The sequence below is a fragment of the Vanessa cardui genome, chromosome 11 (genome assembly GCF_905220365.1).
Source record: "Vanessa cardui chromosome 11, ilVanCard2.1, whole genome shotgun sequence".
Lineage (NCBI taxonomy): Eukaryota > Metazoa > Arthropoda > Insecta > Lepidoptera > Nymphalidae > Vanessa > Vanessa cardui.
Genome location: NC_061133.1, coordinates 8,292,337 through 8,314,376, shown reverse-complemented (window position 1 = coordinate 8,314,376; position 22,040 = coordinate 8,292,337). Strand labels below are relative to the sequence as shown.

General features: G+C 31.2%; 1 protein-coding gene across 2 annotated transcripts in view; it reads right to left on the bottom strand.

Annotated features, from left to right (window-relative positions):
- Positions 1-4,913: 4,913 nt before the first annotated feature.
- The window catches only part of LOC124533860 (G-protein coupled receptor dmsr-1-like), a 35,220-nt gene continuing 18,093 nt past the window's right edge, over positions 4,914-22,040 (bottom strand). Inside the window, exons 2-7 of one of the 2 annotated variants that reach the window (XM_047109408.1) lie at positions 21,130-21,994; positions 18,230-18,410; positions 10,915-11,081; positions 8,012-8,019; positions 7,294-7,365; positions 4,914-5,472 (exon numbers count right to left, since the gene is read on the bottom strand). In XM_047109408.1, coding sequence (XP_046965364.1) covers positions 5,442-5,472; positions 7,294-7,365; positions 8,012-8,019; positions 10,915-11,081; positions 18,230-18,410; positions 21,130-21,897 — 1,227 coding nt within the window. In that variant the 5' untranslated portion in view covers positions 21,898-21,994 and the 3' untranslated portion in view covers positions 4,914-5,441. The remainder of the gene's footprint in view (positions 5,473-7,293; positions 7,366-8,011; positions 8,020-10,914; positions 11,082-18,229; positions 18,411-21,129; positions 21,995-22,040) is intronic. The other variant, XR_006966707.1, reaches the window with a different exon arrangement.

The following is a 22,040-nucleotide window of genomic DNA, read 5'->3' as shown; positions in this document are numbered from 1 at the left end:
ATGGTACTATAGATATACTTAATAAAAATATCCATATATCCATAATTTAAATGGCGGGAAAGAGTTTATATTGAGTTACTTACCGGTTCTTCTCAAGTTTAATTCAACAGTGTTTCATGACGATTTAAAAGTGCTTTTATGAGTTCACTTGAATAAAGAATATTTTGATTTGGATTTCTTTGAGTATTGTTTGCTAGTTGTTTATATAACTGTATGTATATCGATTTTAATATCAAGATATATCAATAGATCAGAAAAATTAATACGAGAACTTTTTAATCAATGTTTAAACCGCTATTAATACAAAAGTATAAATATTATATTTGTACAAAGTAAGTAGAAACAGTTTCTCTTTGATTGATCGTTTGAATTAAAACTTGTAATTTTCCTATCACGTGCTTACTGGACACAGTTTTGAAAAACTATACTGTTTCGTTAGTAATATTCAAAGTATAGGGTTTGGATATATTCGAATACCCCAGCACTTTAAATAATTGATATTATATTTCATGTATTCGATGTGTCTGAAGACAAAGCCGCTGAGAAACCGTATCGACTGTTGTCTTTGAATGTCTAAGAGGCTTACATATCTACATAATTAATTGCTGGTCCGCATTTATGGAAACGTTACGCATCTGCCTATAACCGAGGAGAGCTTATTTTCTACCGGAATAACATAGCAGGTCATATTGACGCTTGTAGCATTTTATAAGTTATTATTTCCAATTAAATAACCCCTATATAACTAACTTGTCGCTGAATTGTTGGGAACTAAAGTGCAATTAGCGACAATATCTGCAAGCTGTTCGCCACCGCCACCTAGGACTCCAGTAGTAGAATCTAGTTCAATTGAAACCTGTGTTGTCCCTTTATTTTTTTCAAATATAATATTGATTGAAATTATAAGTAAATATCCCTACAGTATTTTTTAATCAACCTTTTCCGAAATGTATCCGGCGGATCGAATGGGAATTCAATTAAATGCAAGCAAGCAAAATACAAAATAATCTATCGCCTATTTTTATGTCGATGAAAATTTATTTTAAACAAACGACGACGTAAACTAAAAACATAGGTAATCCCGATTCCACTGACAAGAAACAATTGAAGGTCGTGAAAATGAATATTCAAATAGATTTGAATCAGCTTAGGTTATTTTTCTCTCGGAAAATAAAATAAAAAGACGTCCGAATAATGTCGTATAGCGTAAACAATAAACGACAGCCATCAAAGTTGGTAATGTTAGGTAAATATCAAATTTACCGCGAAAATCTTTTGTCTGGCAAATAACCTTATCCTATAGAATTTGAGAATTTTTCCAGGAAACTTCTCCAATTTTTGCTTTACATAAAAGCTTAATTCGGACTTTTACGAACATTTTATAAGAAAAAATAGGTAATAATAGCTATCTGTCTAGCCGATCTCATGTAATGTGCTGACTAAAATCATTTGCTTTTTATATACCTATGTGGTGAAAAGAAAAGGATTAAATTTAGAAATTATATTATTTGTTATTTTTTATTTGTTTTTGAAAGCAGAATAATGAACTTTATGTTGAGTCATCGCCATTTTCAGTCTAGGATGTTAAATCCTTTGTGTCTGTATTTATATGAATCGTAACACGTTGTATTGATGTGTGGTTGTAGAATAATTAATGAGTTGATACCTAACTATTTTGTATAGATCTGTATCACCGGATGAATTTTCAAATACTCGCTGAAACTCCAAATCAGTTACTGTCATCATATACTCTGTTCAGGAATTGTACTCGTTAGTTAAGTCTTATGCCGGATAGGCGCTGATCCCTAGTGCTAGGGTTCCAGGGATAAAAATTTGAATTCTTAAGTGTGTGTGTGAACTCCCGTGCCTCGGATTTAAATCCATTGATCCTGCGTCCGAAATCTCGTATACACTTGTACACTATAATATGTCCTGCCTATTTGATTGGTCTTTCATACGATTGATCGTCGAGACCGTATACGGCCAGGACGATATCATCAATATGGGTCACTGTAATTTGATATCTGTAGGTCCCTTTTGCTCTCTCGAGATGTTTTACTCGTTTATCAATTTAATTAATCGATTTTAACCTCGATATTACACTAAGTTAATGACTGACCGTTTTCGATTATAATAATTGCCACACTTAAAATGTGACAATTATTATAATAGAATACGCTTATCACTTCCAGGCATATCACAATCATATGCGTTAAATTTTCAATGAAATAACTTTTATAACTAATGCATGTTTTAGAAAGCAATTACGATTATATTGAATTTCTTGTTCTGATTTTGCTACTGTGTTGGTATAACTAAAAAAATGTAGAAGTAACCTTTGTAGTAATATTGTATTGAAGAGTGATGAGCAGCTGCATCTGGAATATATAAATTGTTCCATAAATGCGTTTCATAATTGATATTTTTGGGCGAATCTTAAAATAATTGAACATGCCGAGATAAAGGTACTTACTAATCATCATTTAACATTTTTTTTTAGTAATATTTCGATTAAAGAAATTATTTTTTTATTAAATCTCTTAATCTCTTTAAGAAAAAATTGTAGTGGAAAGTGTTTTAAAATTTTTAATTGGGTGAATTTCAATCCTTTTTTTCTTAATTTTAACGAATAATAAGATATTTATTTTACAAACATGTTCATATATTTTGGTTAATTTCGAAATTGATATTCCTTATTTTGTATCTATTAAACTTTCTCTTGACTGATGATTCTAAAGTCGCAAATAAACGAAAAAAGTATTGAATAAATCTTTGATTGTGTTCTCGACTAACTTGTCATAAAAATAAACTCGACGAACGAAATTCATATTAGCTAATTTAGAGTAATATTCATTAAAAATTAAAATAACATAGCTTAAACGTTAACGAACCTCTCATATTTGTATCTATGTCTAGACTACAGGAGAGCTTAGGTTCCGTCTAGACGATATTGTATCTAAAATTCCATCGGAACACCTTAAGTGGGAAAAAGAAAACATATATATATGGTCTTTATGTTTTTTTATTTTTCTTTCAGGTTTTTTATCTACATTAGCTATCGTTAAGAAATAAGTAATTTGATAAAAAAACTAATTAAGTACTTACCTTTTGTTGCAAATATGATGTAAGAATAAGTCTGAATTATCATTGTTCCAAGTAATATATAAAAACATGTACGAATTATACGTAGGCGACATAAAAAAAACGAATGTAAATGTAAGTGTAATGAGGTAAAAACAATGTGAAATAATGTGCCTCGATGTTTCCCGCAGGCATTAGCTGATGATACTTCATCGCGGCATAATATCTGCTAATGAAAGAGGCGTGGACATTCAAAACTAGTCATGTCATATGAAATTAATCAACAGTTAAGGTGTGGCGATTCTTTCTACGAATTCGTTTCATATTTAACTCGTAATTGGCAAAAAACATTACTCCTTTCTGTATGAATATAATTAACGAGACGCTATTGTAACTAACAATACACAATGATTTTGTAATATGTTGTAACAGGTTGTAAAAAAGCCACTGCTGGGCCTCTGGGCAAGACGTCCTTTTATTTTAAGGCGAATATTTGGCGATCTTATTTCAATACAATGTTCCAAAGTGAGTTATGTAATGTCTATTCTAATCTATACTTCTATATTCATTTATCAATTTTAAATGTGAAAGTAACTCTGTCTGTCTGTCGTTCTTTCACGACCAAATCGCTGAACCGAATTTGATGAAATTTGGTATAAAGCAAATTTGATTAACAAGGAAGGACATAAGCTACTTTTTTGCCTAAAACATGACAACCAAACCACCTAAAACGCGAGCGAAGCCGCGAGCGACAAATAATAATGCAAAAGTAACTCTGTAGACTGTTGGCTGACTTTAACATCTGAATCGATTAAGATAAAATGCACTTTTTTTAATTCTCGCCTCGACTGCTTTCTATATCTAAAAATAGCGTAGGTATACCAGCAGGTTCAGCTAGTATAAAAATATCATTTGCGGATATTGATCTGGGAATTTTAATCAATCCGTCACATCAAATATTACAAAGAAAATAAAAGCCCAAATCTCTTCGGTCTGATTACGTGAACTTCCTTTGTTAAATAATGACTGATCCAATTTTGAAGAACTGCAAATATATAACTTCGACCCTGAATGTGGCAAAGCAATAAACTCAAGTCTCACTCTCTGTTCGTGTCGTATTGTGAATCGGAGTGTAATGCCGACTCGGGTAATTAGTTTGCTGGTAAACACCCACGACATCAAATAATTTATTTATTTACTTAAGGTTTAAAAACTTTCAGAGAATACGTACCTTCCTCGAGTCAGAAACCGTGTCAAACTTATTATGTTTTTTAATAATATTTTATTTCATTTTGCCCGCGGCTTCCACACGCGAAAATAAAATATGAAATGAATAATATGAATAATAATCGTGAATTACATAAATATTATAAAAAATAGTATTTTCATCGCGCAAGACTGATATTTATTTTTCGAGTAGACATGTTCGAAAATATAAGTAAAAAGTAAATTCGACTTTTTGCAGTAATAATCCAGATTGAGTATTTATCTGATGACAGATGCGACGATCTAAAATAAGTGATAATAAAAGAAAAAACAAAAGAATCTTTTAAATTAGAATTTCGTATTACTGATTCGGGTATCCGAGAAAGTACCGCATGTAACTATGCAAAGAGAAAATGTTTTTATCGCACATTGCGTGTATTTGCATCTTTTTGCTTAGTTACCGCAAACCGTCTTGTACTTTATTACTAAAAATATGTATTAATTATTATAAACAATTAATTTCCGATGAAACACAACTGAGGTCACGCCAAGGGTTACAAATTTAAATTTTTTTATTGCTTAACCGCAATTTTTTAAGACTATATATTTATATTAATAAAACATCTTTTCTTCTATGAATTTATTAAATATTTATTTAAATAAGTAAAAAGTAAGAAACATTTGGTTTTATAGCATTCTTAAAAGAGTTAAGAAAATTATTATAAGTCGTATAAAATGCTTATACAAAAAACAAGATCAATATTGGCATAGTGTTCAAGCTTCTTATTAAGAAGTAATTGTAAAATAAAAATACGTACAATATTTTTTATGTATACAACCCTATGATTAAAAAAACACATTTTGGACCCTAACATTTAACTAACAACGGTTAGCTTATATTCAAATATTTTATAATTAGAAGTTTTAATATTACTTTATCTAGTTTTTGCGTCTCGGCTCAAAAGACCCAATAACTAGAACTTACACAAAGTATGTACATCAGAAATTTTATAACACACTTTACAAAATTTACAAGTAATAAATATAATTATTGATAATTATATAATCTTAGTGTACTGGTAAAATAGTAAGATTAAATTTGTAATAGTAATAGATTATTTTACAAAGTTTACATCTATAATTATATTTCATTCTTACTGTATGGTATTAGAGGGCGGGATGAACCTGAAAAGAAAAATAAATTCAAATCAATAATATAATAAGAGATTAATTAATTTAATTGGTTGTTTGATAATGTTCGTAAATGTATATCTCATTTTATAAAGCAATCCGTTATTGTAATCCTTTAAACGATGTTAACCATTTAGAGGCGTCCGTACAGAGGTTTTTACCGAATAATCCTGGAAAACACGAGGCAGCCAGTTTTACGAGCTAAAAATAATAACATTCGATGCCCAGTCGACCTTGATATAATATGAAAAACATATTTATTTTATTGAGGCAATTGGATTCACTAGTCTTGAACTAGATATAAGCAACAAGTATCTGATATATTTTAATATAAGTAGATAAATGTCATTTGGATCGGTTGCGTATTATAATTTTGTTTGTAAATGGTACAAAGATATTTTTTTAGTATATACTATTTTATAATAACATTTATTACATTAGAAATATCTTCACAAAATAATGTTTTTGAAATTATTTTATTTTAATAACAAAATAACTTGCTTTATAGGATAAAAAAGCGTGGAGTGTTTGTTGAATTTAAGGCAGGATTAGGATGATAATAAGTTCATAAATTTAATGTTATTTGATTGTCATAACTTTGTAATCGAATTTTCTTGTCGGTTGCTCTCGACGAAATCTACATTCCGAGCCAGTGGTATATTTAATATAATCCCCTAATTTAACGTTTCAAAGACGCTTGGACGAAGTATAGTTTGATTTAAAATTTTAGTAATGTCCAAGTATCATTAAATCTGACATTCCAGTAGTATGAACTACACCTTACATACACTTAAATCACCGTGCTAACCATGAGATGTAAGATATTCTATCCCTTGTGACCGCAACTATTCTGGTTCATGGTCTGTTCTAACCAGAACGCAATACTGAGTAGTATTAATGTGATCATCGTACCCACCTTGATGACCTCGCTCAAATCCTTACTACTGGGAGAATTATACCCTACAGGAAGTATTCTGTTTTCACTACGACATTACTGTTAATAATGCTATTGACGATATTATATTTTTAAATTGTGTAAACTCTTAATTGTATTACTAATTATAATATCGGAACGTAATAAACGGTAAAAATTACGAATGAACTTAATATTATAACAAATACAAGATACGATTTGATTAATAAAAAATGATCCAATGGCGTGCTGGCCGTAAAAACGGTGAAGCTAAAAGCAAAACTATAATTGAATTTCATTAAATAAAAGTTATTTAATTATATATATTTGTAAGATCGAATTACCATCATAATACCTACTTGGCATATGTATAACACATTGTATTTGCTAAGTGACCATATTATTGTTCGTGCATTACACTAAACCAACTGGTCCGGCGTTGTTAGCTGATGATTAATTGCCGATTGAGTAATTTGTATCATTATTATTAGTTTAATCAACGTTAATTAATTATATTGTACTAATATTGTAAATTAATTAATAATGTTAGGTTTGTTGTAAGAACCTTTCTGTTACACTGTAGATGCCCTCAAGTTAATTGCTAATGAACCCACTGGATATAGTTCACTTTTAAAATAAAATTTCAAACAACCTTCTATATAGCTTTTATAATAATGCAAAACTGATTATTTACTACGTACAAGCGATTTAATTGTAAACTAAATGTAAATGAAATTAATATAAAATTAAATTGCTTCTGAGAATTTACGAAATAAATAGGTAATAACTTCTTCAATTACCAATACTTATTATTAGGTATAAACAAGGAATCCATACAATTTTATCGAAAATTCTAGGAGTCGACGTACTTAAATCTAAAGACGAATCAAATTTTTGTTTACCTGTTAAATCTATATAATACTCTCCACCACCCTGGTGAGGGCGGGGATCGGTCGCTATAGCGGACCGGTGACCTGGAACAAAGCCATTTTATTCAAAACATATTTATAAAAATATTTGTATACACGAAATTATTTGACGTTTATGTAATCAAACAAACAGTTTAATTAATATGTAATATTAAAAAGCAATTATGAATTATTGCAAAACGCTTTGAAATGTATGAATGATTGTATGAACGAAATTAATGAATATTTTGTATAAAATGATATATAGGTTTATGTAAAATGATATATTTACAATCATTAACAGTTATTTTCCTGGTAATTTTAATTAAAATGCTTAACATAACCACTAAATTAAAAAAATACTTCCACTAAAATTATATACGTAATAAATATATATGTATATACACAATCATTGACTATTACATGTCATTTGACGTATTATCATGAGCAAAAACTAAATCCAAATATTAATTTATCAACTTACATATATCCGATCTGGATTTTATCTACATCATACATATATAAACTTCTTACTTTAATAATACCCATTTAAAAGTGGTTGGGTAAAAACGGGCTACCTTATGGAAAGCGATCACCACCCCTAGACATTGGTGCTGAAGAAATATTAATCTCTTACATCGCCAATGCGCCACGAACCTCGGACACTAAGATGTCATGTCCCTTGTGCCTGTAGTTACACTGGCTCACTCACCCTTCAAACTGGAACAAAACAATCGAAAATATTGCTGTTTGCTCATTACACTCATATAAAAATGTTTACGTTAATATTTTATAAATAGCAAATTAAATCTGAAAGGAGAAGCTATCAATAGCTTCACGATTCAATTTCGATGCTTTGTATACATAACTAACGAATTTAATGACGAGAGGATTATATTCTCTAGACTAGCAAAATAATTTGTTTATATTGTTTTCTTAGGAAGTGACAGGTACTCCATCATTCAACTTTATTTATTCAAAGCGTCGCAACTTGAGCTCACGCTTTAACTCGCTAACGCAATTACATCTATGAAGTATGCGAGGAGAAGATTCATCCAAAATTTATTATTGCAATATAACTCGAAATTATAAATACTTTGTTAATTAATTTACTAATCCTTAAACGTTTGAGCAATCCATTAACATTATACCTTTACATTGTTATTATTGATGAATTCGTATATTTCAAGAAAAGCTCATCAAATATCGAATTGAAACCAGGATTATTTCGTCATTTCAATAGATTAGGTTGTGTCGAAAGTCGTAAATAAAATAGCTACCCCTTGCAAGCTGAATAATGACCAATTTACGTAAACGAAAAAGGAAAAGGAACGCAGACTTTAATTTAAAATAAATATGCAGGCTTTACTCACAGCTCTTAAATCTTTTTTTTTTATTTCAAACTAGTTACAAGTCCCAGCTGCGCAAGGGTAGAATACGAATCTACATAAAACATGTATATTGAAGGACAAACAGACAGTTTTTTTTGCTTTTTTTGGACTACGAACCTTCTTCGACGAACGCTGACACACCCAATATTTTTTATTACACTTAGTTATTATAATGAATGGTTTAAAAGCGCAAAACAATCAGTATTTTTTTTATTAAATAGTGGTAGATAGAATGCAACGCACAAAAAATTTAAGCTAATTGTTATTTTTCTCTTGTTAAGCAAACATTACTTTGTACCTATTAAACTACTTCAGTACTTTTAATATATTAATTAAACAAAAAAAAAAATGAACGGCGTAAATAACTTAAAAACAGCCAGTTACATAGTATAATATTATTTTTATGAAAAATACCTTAATGACGGAAATCCTTTGTCAGTTGAAATGTTCAAAGTAGAAATACTGATATGGGTAGCAATGTTATTTTAAAGTACCTTTGAACCTCCGCTACGTGGAAAATATAATCGTATTTAATGACTTTATCTCGGACCCCCAATTTTGTTTAAGTGGGCATAACGAACAACAAGTAATTTGTAAACGTATTTACTTTATTGTTAACAGCATATTTCGGAACAAGTGTTATTCAAAACAAAAACGTAGCTAAATACGTTATTTCTCTCATTAAAGAGACTTTGTTCGCGTGTTTTATGTTTATTATTTATATTTCTAAACGTATTTCGTTGCTGTTAACATCATATTTTACAATATTTATCACGTACAATCTAAACATATTATTACCTACGCCGTTGAATGAGATTTTGTTCGCGTGGAATTTGTTGATCTATTTATAATATGAATGACACGAGTGTCTATTTGGATACCAATTATAAACCTAAAAATGATACCTTTCGTTTCGTAATGTAAAGGTATGGTACGATTTGGATTATATTTGATTTTGAGGCAAAGAATACATCGAAAATACCTGAATCTTTATCAATTTTTCGCGACAAGAGTTCTGTTAATACTACTACCTCAAAGTTTGATTTGCAAATCCACTGTCATATACTAGCGCTATTCTATCTTTGGCGGTAATTACCAAATAAAAAACGATAACGAAAGTTTATAACTGAAAATTAAAAACACGGAACAATATACTTTTGAATTTATCATATTTATATACAGGTAATTCGACGTATTCCCGTTAGTAGGTAATCGGGGTGACTATTACACATGCTAAAATTAACCATGTTCGAGTTATCAAAATAAGTCAAAATTGCAATTTCAAAAATGTATTTAAAAACAGTATCAATTTAAATCTATTTTTTCTTTTGATTTATAAAAACGATTAATCACTGGTTATTTGTCAATATCAAAACTTTAATTATCACTGTAGACCAAGCTGTGTGTACTGTGCTCTTTATTACCAATAACTCTGTATAAAAAAGGATGTGACAAATGTATTTTATATCATGACAGTTCGTAAAGGTTGCTTTGATGTAGAAACGATAACAATGAAAAATGGTGAACAAATACAATAAGTATTTGATAAACTATAATATACCTATGTTCATCAACGTTTGCTTTGTAATTATTCTTTTTAAATAATTTTAAATAATAATTATTTTCGTTTAAGCATATATCAACGTCCATAATTTATTTAAGTTCATTAACTTGGTCGCAGGGCATCAGCAAGGCCGCTTGACCAGTCGAAGGTTTAATGAGTGGGTGGTACCTACCCAGGTACCCACTCATTACACTTTCTGCCACCAAGCAATACTGAGTATTATTGAGTTTCGGTTTAAAGGGTGAGTGAGCTTAACTGTAGGACATAACATGTCATATCCCAATGCTGAAGTGATGTGAGGAATGGTTAAAATTTCTCACGGCGCCAATGTCTATGGGGAACTAGTTACTTATAAATAAATATGAGACAACATCACATACATTACTCTGATCCGTGAAATGTAAGTAGCTAAAGCACTTGTGTTTTAGAAAATCTGAAGTAACGACGGTACCACAGACGCCCAGACCCAAGACAACATAATTATAATCTACATCGACTCGGCCGGGAATCGAACCCGGGATCTCGGAGTGGCGTACCCATGAAAGCCGGTGTACTCACCACTCGACCACGGAGGTCATGCTATATCGTTCATCGAGATCGTTACTTACCATCGTGCAATCCATTAGCATAAAAAAATATGTTCTCATTTATTATGCGTACCTGCGTTGTGGGTTCCAGCTTAGTACCGAATTTGGCCGGTTCTTCAGTTGCGTACAGCATCCGTCGAGCTAGTCGAGCGAAGGTACACCTGAATTGCCTACTCATACTACAGTATAGCACGAAGTTCACTGAAGACGTGAATAGTGCCAACACGTCCATTAGGTCACCTGAGAACATAACATATTTTTTGTAATACTAGCGAAACGCCCCGGCTTCGCACGGGTACTTGATAAATCTTTATATTATCACCAAATTACATAAACTCATTATAAATTGTAGCCTATGTATTATTCTAATGTATTTATTCTATTAGATATTTTGTGAAAGAGTAACAAACATACCTACATCCATCCTCACAAACTTTCGTATTTATAATATTATTAGTATTAAATGACTAACATAGATGCCATACAAAATATTTAATTTATTAAACCAGACAATTGACCTTGAGACTGATGTTTGAATCTAAAAATATTATACGTATAAATTAAAAAATTAAAATAAATATTTCGTGAAGATTTACAAATAGAAGTTTTATTTCAGTTCTTTTTTTATAACATTGGTAGGTGGACGATCAAATCGGCCTCTTGATTGTCACCACTGCCAATGTTTACATATATAGTTAGTGTTAATAGCGCAATGGTTTAAGACCTAAAAAGTCGCTGGTTCGTTCTAGGTCCCTTGGGTTATTGTATTAATTGAAGGGAAACAGGCATACTAGTAATTAATATTAATAGTAATTCTTTCATTAAATTGCCGAATTGGAACCGTTCTTTATATAAAAAACTACACTATTCGATGAAATATATGATATTTAATTTGTATTAAGATTGTATTACCATTCCATAATTTAATTATTTTCTAATTCAATAATATAAATCATGTGTAACTTCAATCCAACTGAGCTTATATACATATTTAATTCATAGTCAACGCAAATGTTACATATGATGGTCAGTATTTACCTTTACCTATTAAGACTGGCATTGTAAAAAACTTTCTTACATCATCTTTAAAGAAGTTCTCTTATTGAAATATGTCAATATTTACTCTGAATCACTCAACATTCAAACTGATACAAAACAGATTGTTTTGTTAATAATAATATTATTAATGTGAAAGTAACTCTGTTTGTCTGTCTGTCATTCTTGCATGAACAAACTGCTAAATCGAATTGGATGAAATTCGGCATGAAGCAGACTTGAACTCCAAGAAAGGATGCCTAATTTTTTTGGCTTACAAATAGCAATCGATACCCGAAAACGCGAGTGAAGCTGCAGGTGAAAACTAGTATAAAATGTAGCAGTTTAGCATCAGATTAAGTTCCAGAATAGGCCTCTATTGATACCATGAAGTCAATGTGATTGACACATGTGTCCTTGTCGCGGTTCAAACTCGACTTAATAATTGTTATGTTGTTATTATATTATCATAATCGAGTATCGTTTTATAATTCACGTGGGCTTGATTGTTAATGTTAAAACAAAACCTTGTTTTTCCCACATTTGTTGGGCCGGCTAATATAAATATTTATAACCGTACGAGCTCGAAACAATCCACGAGTCCAGTAACAATAATCGTCTTAATATTACGATCAAATTGTATTCGAGATAACACGTGTTGAGTATGGAGTCAGTATGTGTGGGTATCGTACGTGTCTGTATAGTCTGTGTAGTTGTTTTTATTTTAACGGTAGGTTAATGCATTAGTTTTTAGTTTAAGGTAGTAAATACAAGTATAACCCTGAGGTATTCACAACGTATACATACATATACATAATATGGGAAGTTAGTTTAAGTGAAATAGTCGTCAATTTATAACTTTCTGCCTCTGACAGCACCTCTGGCAGTGTGGTCTTACATCTCCTCTGTCCCTTGTTTGTCAGCCTAACCAATGATAAGACTGAGAGTGATAGATAATAATTGACCAGCGTTGTGTACTTTGGATAGCTTTATTATTTTTCATGCGTAGTTGTAGTTAGGCAATCGTTCGGATAGGTGACGTGGCTTGGTTGATTGCACGTCAAACAAAAAAAAAAAAAACAGTACAATACGCTTGTTTTCAAATGCAATAGCCCATTTTTTAATTTATTTAATAAAGCTTTTTCATATCTATATTTCTTTGTAATATATAATTAATATTACAGATCTTTAGTACATCGGTTTAATATTTTTATTAATTGTAAAATTTATAGTTCGAACCATGTTGGTATTTATACTTTTTTATATATAAGAATAAATGATATAATGACTTTAATATAACTTCCTATACCTATGCAGAACAAAGCAAAAACACTAGAAAAAAATCATAATACTTTTAGTAAAACGTGTTTGATCAGTGGAAATAAATCCACATTCTATACACAGATTATGTGAAGATTACAATGAAGATATACAAACACTTAGATACTGAGATTCTGTTATCCGTATATACATTTAAAGGTTTCAGCTAACATTCAATTAGAACACGCTTTTAAACTAAAACAACAAGTCTTGTTAAAACCGACCTGAAAACCTTATCTTGTAATTTGCAATTAAATAATACTTTATTATTTATATAGATAATGATAACTCATATTCAAACTTTTGATATAAATCAGCTAATATGAAATGTAAAGAATAAATGAAAGATTAAAAGTTTAATTCTCGCGATGAAAAGTACTCAAGAAATTTTGTTATTCTTTTAAACGGAAACTCTTTGAGTGCTCTTAAAAATTATAAAATTATTAAGTGTTCAAGTTATTCAGTTCACAAAGTATTCGTATTGTCTTTAATTATTAATCATTGCTAAGTTGAATATTTTAAAATTAAAACGTATATTTCCCTGAACCTTAATAAAATTTTCTTGCAATATAATTTAATAATAAATCGAGCAGACGGTCTAAAATCTCCGAATGGAGACACTGAGAGCTAAACGAATATTTAAATTGGCTATTCAATACAGCAAATTTATGATAATTGAAACGCCGAGAATCAACATTTCCGAAGTATATTTGGAAAATTTGGCTTTATGATTTCTATCTTGTATGGCGTCATATGTTTTCATAGATATATGATTTCATAATGAAATTATATTTAATGAAGTCAGATATATTCTAATACTACATCGTTATGCATTTTAAACTCCTTTATCATTCATGTCTGCAAATAAACGCTTCATATTTATATTAATTTCCAACTTCGTAGCATGACATGAGTCGCAGAGCTTCAGTTTACTGTTGAAGTCGATAATTTTAATTAAGGTAACTCTTGAATATCATTATAATCATTTCAATGAAGTTGAAATATAATTTTCATGAAATACGAATAATAAATTTCTTCTTTCTGATAGGTGTAGGATCTGAACGTATGGAACATTAAAGGTCAACCTTCGAACTAAGTCGTTATTCACCGTTACCGTCAACAACAACAACAAACAACAACAGCCTGTAAATTCCCACTGCTGGGCTAAAGGCCTCGTCTCCATTTGAGGAGAAGGTTTGGAACATATTCCACCACGCTGTTCCAATACGGGTTGGTGAAGTACACATGTGGCAGAATTTCTATGAAATTTGTCACATGCGGGTTTCCTCACGATGTTTTCCTTCACCGCTGAGCACGAGATGAATTACAAACACAAATTAAGCACATGGATATTCGCAACCCCCCATATTTGAACCCGCAATCATCGGTTAAGATGCACGCGTTCTAACCACTGGGCCATCTCGACTCTAATCACCGTTACCGTCACAAGTAACTAATCTAATCTATCTAATCATTATCAGCATCTCCGGTTAGAATTGACAAGCTGGACATGAACTTGTTTTGTATTTGGTTGCCCTGCCCGTTGTTTTGTTGTAACGGGCTTTGCAAGGTACCTAAGATCTGGATTTCAGGTACTCCGCAATTTAAGAAGGATCGAGTCGACTAGCTCTTCTTCGTGATCTGATTAAGTATTCCTGTATACGAGCCACCGCTAATTTGGTCCAATGAGTGCAGGTGACACACATTTGAATCTTTTGAAAAAGGGTAGGCAGGTTCTGTCTTTTGTTCCTTCTTGATAAGGCCTTGAGCAAGCTCGTCTGGGTAGGTACTGTCTTACTAGCAAGCAGCACCGTTAAGCTTACGTTAATTATAAATTAAATTAAAAAAAATAAAATATCCCCCGACCAAACAAGACAAATTCAATCAGCCCAAACTCGATGGGATTACTAAAAGGTAGAGCAGGGTTACGTCTCCTACCTTCGAGCTCTATCATCAGACCAGGTCAGAGGTTCCAGATTATCAGCATCAGGTCCTCGTCAATTATATTTATTATAAAGAAAACTAGTTAAGATAAATCCAACGAGCTCAAACTGGATGGGTTTACCAAAAGGCAGTCCAGGGTTACGTCTTAGGTATCTTCGAGCCTTAAAAGCTGACCAGTGGTTCGGTCTCGGTGGTTCCAGAAGACATTAGTGTTTCAAATATCAGTCCCATATACTGAAACTGAGCGTGTAACATTCCTATCACACCTAAAAAACGACCTGATGACCTGAACCTGAAGATAAAGATCTGAACCGATTTTCACCAAACATAGCTAAGAACACTCTCAACTGATATATAACTGATATATGACTTTCAATAAAAAAAACCGCATCAAATCGGATCATTCGTTTGGGAGCTACGATACCACAGACAGACACATACCCATTTACACAGACACGTCAAACTTATAACACCTAGTCGTTTTTGCGTCGGGGGTTAAAAATGGGTTCGAATAATTTTAGGTCTAATATAATTCTAAGATTATCTTCAAACGTTAATTTGGGTCTCGTCAAGGACTAGAAAATTTAAATTAACATCCCCTAATCAATTATGCTAATATCCATTTTAACTATTTGATAATTCAAGAGAGCTTCGGGGTTTTACGGTTTACAAAGCCATCTTTACAGAGACAGTCTAAGATAACGCATTAAATTTAAAATATTCAGTAGAAAATCTGATAAGAAATGTATGTAAAAAAATATTTACACAAAAGTATTATTAATTTATCTGATCTACTAATAATAATTTAGTTCCTTTTTTGTATTCGCTGCTTTTGCGTATCGTTTATTCGATTGAGCAGACACTTCTTACAGTATATGAAGTTTACTGTAATATTTATCCATCCATCAAAGTACAGACAAACAGGTGACGCGTTAGTTCTATTACTTAAGATGCAGACAGCATCTCTCACTTTTGAGCACATTCCCTTATTGTACTTCTGATAGAAATATAAGATTTTGCAATTCTTAAAACTGATATTATTATTTTGACAAGGTATTGGTATAACTTGTATAACAAGTTACAATACTATACATATACTATGCAATACTCAAATAAATATTTCTAAAAATGCCTTTTTAAAAACAATTGCAGGTTATTTTTTTATACTCCTAATTCTAATAACTAGTACGAATGAAATCCCAATCTGATCGAAAAATACGTAAAAATACTATGGACTACGACTATATAGGAAGTGTACAAAATTAGTCATATTATATTTTTTTTTCATAATATTATACATAACCCATGATATTCAAATAATTCTAACAATGTAACGACATCACGTATACCAAACTCCTTATGAATATATTCAATTATGAAGGCGCGCCTGTTCACGGTACATTATCTGATTTTTAATAAAGTAAACCTAACAAATATATATAACCTCTTTTGTATCTTTTGCTGTCTGTACCTTAGGCGTCGGACACTTTTGTAAGCATGACCGTCACTAACTCATCTTAATGCACGCTAATGGAAATGATATAAATTTTTAATTTTAATAAAATATAGAAATAAAGAGGAAGGTGCCGTGAGACTCGGTAGGAATAAAGTTCTGTTCGCTATATATTATGAATTAAATAGCATGCTCGGTGACATAAATAAACAAGCTTGAGAGCATTTTTTGTCCTGAACTAATTAATCAAAACTAATTGTCGCTCGCAGTTTCGCTCGCGTGTTAGTTGTCATGTTTTAGGCAAAAAAGTAGTCGATGTCCTTTCTTAGAGTTGAAGTTTGCTTCATACCAAATTCATCAGATTCGGTTAGGCGGTTTGGCCGTGAAAGAGGAACAGACAGACAGACAGACATAGTTACTTTCCCATTTATAAAATTAATATAGATAACTAATATAAACACAAACAAATCTTATACTTATTTCGGCCTAGGTGTCATTCGTTAAGAGTAATTATAATTTTTATTTGAATAAAGTTTCTTGTTAGTAACTTCATTCGAATAAATTTTTGTAGATACTCGTAACTGTGATGTAAATTGAGTTTCGTTCGACTCTGCTTAATCGAACGCACAGCCTAATTAGTACAGCTCATTGGCCACGGTACCTGGTGAGTGAAATTTTAATTAGCTGATACGAACTTTTCGATTGATTTTAAATTTTAAACACTGAACATTTAAGTCGTATGGGTTTATTTATATACACTCTTTCGAACCTGAATTAACTCTTATCTGAAATTAGCAGTTGGGATATATTGTAAGTAGTTCAAAAGATAGGAATATTATAAGATGACAAGAATTATTAAATTAGTAATCAAAATCAAAATAAACCTTATTCAAGTAGGCTTTTACAAACACTTTTGAATCGTCACCATTAAGTGAAGCTACGAAAGTAACTCTTTTACGCTTAAGCCATTGAACGGGTTTGGATAAATGTTGGTGACGAAGAAGAACAGGAGTACCTATACTTTTTTAAATTAATTTCACTTATTTAGTTTGTGTGCTATAGATGTAGTTTTATAAATCTCGCGCAAGTACAGCCGAAGATTTAGTTGGTAATCAATACATATGTACATATTTTAATGTATAAACAAAAGATATATATCTTTTGTATATATATATATAAATACTGGAATTAAAAAAAGACCATTATTACATCATATACTTTAGGATTTAATTAGGTAATTTTCATTTTTAATGTATGAGTTTACGACGTTTAACATTAACATTTTATTGACGTCGTAAGAATTCGGCAACTGCTGTAGTAAGATAAGGTTTCCAAATGTGCCGCTTTTCGTGTAAATATATACGTAAAGATCGTAAACCAGGGACACAAGCAAATTTCTCGTGACCAATGCAATATTACTACTAGTAGTACTAAATTGAATGTTTTTTATAGTTATTTAATAGTAAAATATTGAATATTAATAGCATTTTTATGGTTACATATTAAAGCGATATACATGTATAAAAATAAACTTATATTATTTTGTATTATTTAAAAGCTAATCATATCATTTTATATCAAAAATGAAAAGGAATATAATACCAAATTGAAAATTCATAATGTGTAAATAACTTACCGAACATACTGTAGCAGCTTTTAAAAAAGTCCGGTGCTAATGCGCTCGCAAGGCCTAAAAGACCTTGAGGTACTTCTGTTGATAGAAAAAGTCCAAGGACTGCCAGCAGCATCCTCGTAGTTCGATCAGTTCGACTCGACCTTCGCGCTGACGACTCGTCGGCCAACGATTGTTTTTCGGCCTTAACATATAAAACCCTCATTAAAATACAAATAATTTAAAGAGAACGTTAAATGACAACTTCATATATAAACTTTATATTATAGGTAAGTGTCAAATAAAATACTTTTTAAATTTGTAATGTAATAAACTTCTGATCACATAAGCGAAAATGATTTTTTCCAATATCTATTACATTGCAGACGTAGCAAGTCCCGAAATCATTTCTTTGATCTTAAAGTGTTCCTAAGCACTCTCTCCGGTATTCTTCTCAAAGTGAAACTTTTAAGAACGTAAGCGTCTTTGAAGCTCTTAGACGTTTAAGCATTATTTTAACGTGTTGTTCGATTAGGAAAAGAATACACGATACATTTTAACCTGAATAAATAGCATAAAATATGTTTCGCTCAGTAAAGTCCAAATTATTTGCTATTTAAACCAATTCAACTCTAAAATACAATGTATATAGTATGATATACTTTGCTACATAAAAAACCACAGATATACAGAAGTTACTAATTCATGATTGTAATATATGTAATTTTCGTATACGATTTTTGTATATAAATAAAAAAAAAATTAGTCTCTTGCGGCCAGAGACCAATTCTAATCTATGTCGGTTATGATACGATTTCGATCCAATTTCGATGGAACCGCAATTGGATCGTTGTGTTTCTAGAATAGGAAAATGGCAGAACCGCGTTGATTACGTTTCGATTCGATTGCGATAAAGCGACAATGTGTCAGTAGAATTGGAACCAAGCTACTTTAGTTACAATCATATTAGATGATATTCCTATATTTAAAGATTACCAATTATTAAATATATCCTGTCTGATAGATTACTGACCTTTATAGAATATTTTCTACTTTAGTGTTAAGTAATTTTATTTCATACTAGCTGTGCCCGCGACCTTGTACCCGTTTGAATTGAACAAAAAGAAATATTATTGTAGCCTAAGTTACTCCTTATTATATCAGTTATGTACCAGTGAAAGTCCCGTCAAAATCGGTCCAGTCGTTCCAGAGATTAGCCGGAACAGACACACAGACAAAAATTGTAAAAGATGTTATTTTGGTATATATACCGTGTATACATACATATGCATTGAGTATAAAAAGGCTATTTTAATATTACAAACAGACACACCAATTTTATTATACGTATAGATTTAATGTTTTTTTTTTATTCTCTACATTATAGTCGTTTAGAACTTAGAGTCTTAAGGCTAATATGTGCACGGTTAGAAGTCGCATGGCATCAAGTATCTCCGTTAGAGTACGCAAGTACGTCGACTGGACTCATGAGCGCTATTGTTGTTTACAAATGAATGCAATTGCCTATCGTGCACCAGACGGCTGAAAACGTATGAGAAGTAGGGAAGACCAATTTCTACCTTACCCATTGTTATTTCATTTTGTTACAATTTTTATGTAAATTGATAGCAATAAAGACTCCATTAAGAAAGAATCTTTATTTTGGTCTTTTTTGTACGAAAATCATGTTTGGCCAAAATTCCGTCCCGTCGAAATTAAGAATATAATGAGATCGAATGGATTAATTTACTTTGAATTATATTCTGACTCGTGCATTAATTAAGATAAATAAGAAGTGACAAATAAGCGGTGTACTTCGAAGAACAGAGTACCCTTTAATCAAAGAAATTTGATAATAGACTAGGAATAAATAATAAAATAACTTTAAAAGGCAGCATTGTTACAAGCGGATTATATATAATTTATTCAAAGCTCGTCGTTAGGGTCGTTTCTTAATATATAACTAATGACGCCAAAACATTTACTTCAGAATTAAATGGCTTTTTAAGTCTCGTAAATATTTGGACGCTTAAGATGTTTTGTTATAATGTATTGTGTTAACTACGTCGTTTTATTAAAATAGAACTAGCTTTAATTTAAAATAAACTCCCTTCTATTAGCGTTTTAATTCACAATTGATATTAACGTTACTTGTACGTTAATGTTACAGTTTTACGAGTTACTTTAATATTGCTCGCTACATGTCTGCTTTTAAGGAATTTATGTCTAGAAGCAACAGAAAGACGTGTGGTTTCACATCAGACAAAATGAAGATAAGATGAAAATGAAACAAGAAATGTACTCTGTAATTAAAATGTTCTTAAATGTATATCTAATTTATTGGACATACGCTTTTATTTAAGTTACAGGAATTGTATTAACATTATATATAGTGAACAATATAGTAGTCGGTTATAATTTATATATGTAAGTCTATAAATTCGTGTGGCTTATTTCCTGGTATTTCAGAAGGATGACAAAATAAATACCTTATTTCCAATATATTATAATAAAATTTGACTGTGGCAATTTACGCAGAATATATTTAAAATCATTGCTTCATTCGATACGTGCCTACATTTCAATTTGTAGTTAAAACATAATATTATATGTCCGAATGGTATTGTATCAAAAATCAATTGATGGTTTTGAATATATAATATTACGATTCATGTAATTTTTCGCTCTCCTACAAAAATCTTGTTTTTTTTTCTATTTTATAAACTATATTGTACTTTACATATGGACCGGAAATATATTTTACAACTTGAAATACGTACACTATGTATACAAAATTTAATTTCATAGTAAATGAAAAAAATATAATAATATAAATTGAATAATATCCACGATACTATAAAACTCTAAATATTTAAGCTTTTAATCTGTAGTGAAACTAGTATATTGTGGATAATTAGACTTGCCTCATTGGATCCGATCGTCGATCTCTTTAGCAACTTTTGCCTTCTTCTTTCTGTTGACGTCAACTTGGATATCAAACAAGTACTCAGAACAGACAAGGCAATACTAGGAACGAGTTTCAAAATAACACTATATATCCACATGATTGCAGTCACTAACTCTTTGTTTTTAGACATTTCTAACACGTACACCGTCCGGTTTTGTGGTAACGATAAGTCCTCAGCGAATTCCGAATTATTGTGCGGTGTCACTTCACTCGGCACTATATTCATCGCAAAGTATATCGGAAGACATAGGAACGGACAAATTATGTAAGCGCTTACTATCGCTAGAGTTGTGTTCTTTTTACTGCACCAGGTTCTGTTTCTTTGCGGGTAAGCGATAGCAACAAACCGCCAAACTGCTAAGGTTACTGCCAGCCAGATTGATATCGTATGAAAGGTTTGACTAAATATTGAATGAAAATATACAAAAACAGCCCAGGTGTAAGTATTCTTATTGACTTGTGGTCCTATTTTGATATTCATGTGCAAAGCGTATGGAATATATTCCAGCATTACGAGGAGGTCTGCCACAGCGAGGCCAGTGAGAATAGAATTTGTTGAACTGATCATTTCCCGGCGGCTGAGTACTGCTATGTTAATAGAATTAGTCGCAGATCCAATAATACATATGACTATAGCGATGTAGCCGTGCAGTCTACTGTACGCTTTGTTAAAATTTGTGGCACCGGGCACACAATAAGCGTCCGTCGCCGTTGCGTTCGCCATCCTCGCAATTCATCCACAACGCTACACGCAATCATCAGGTTTGTGACCTTTTCCCTTTCTCATTTCCGCTCAAAACTTCGACGCTCTCCTTTATTATCTGTAACAAGAAAATAAAAATTATAAATCTCAGAAGACATTTTCAA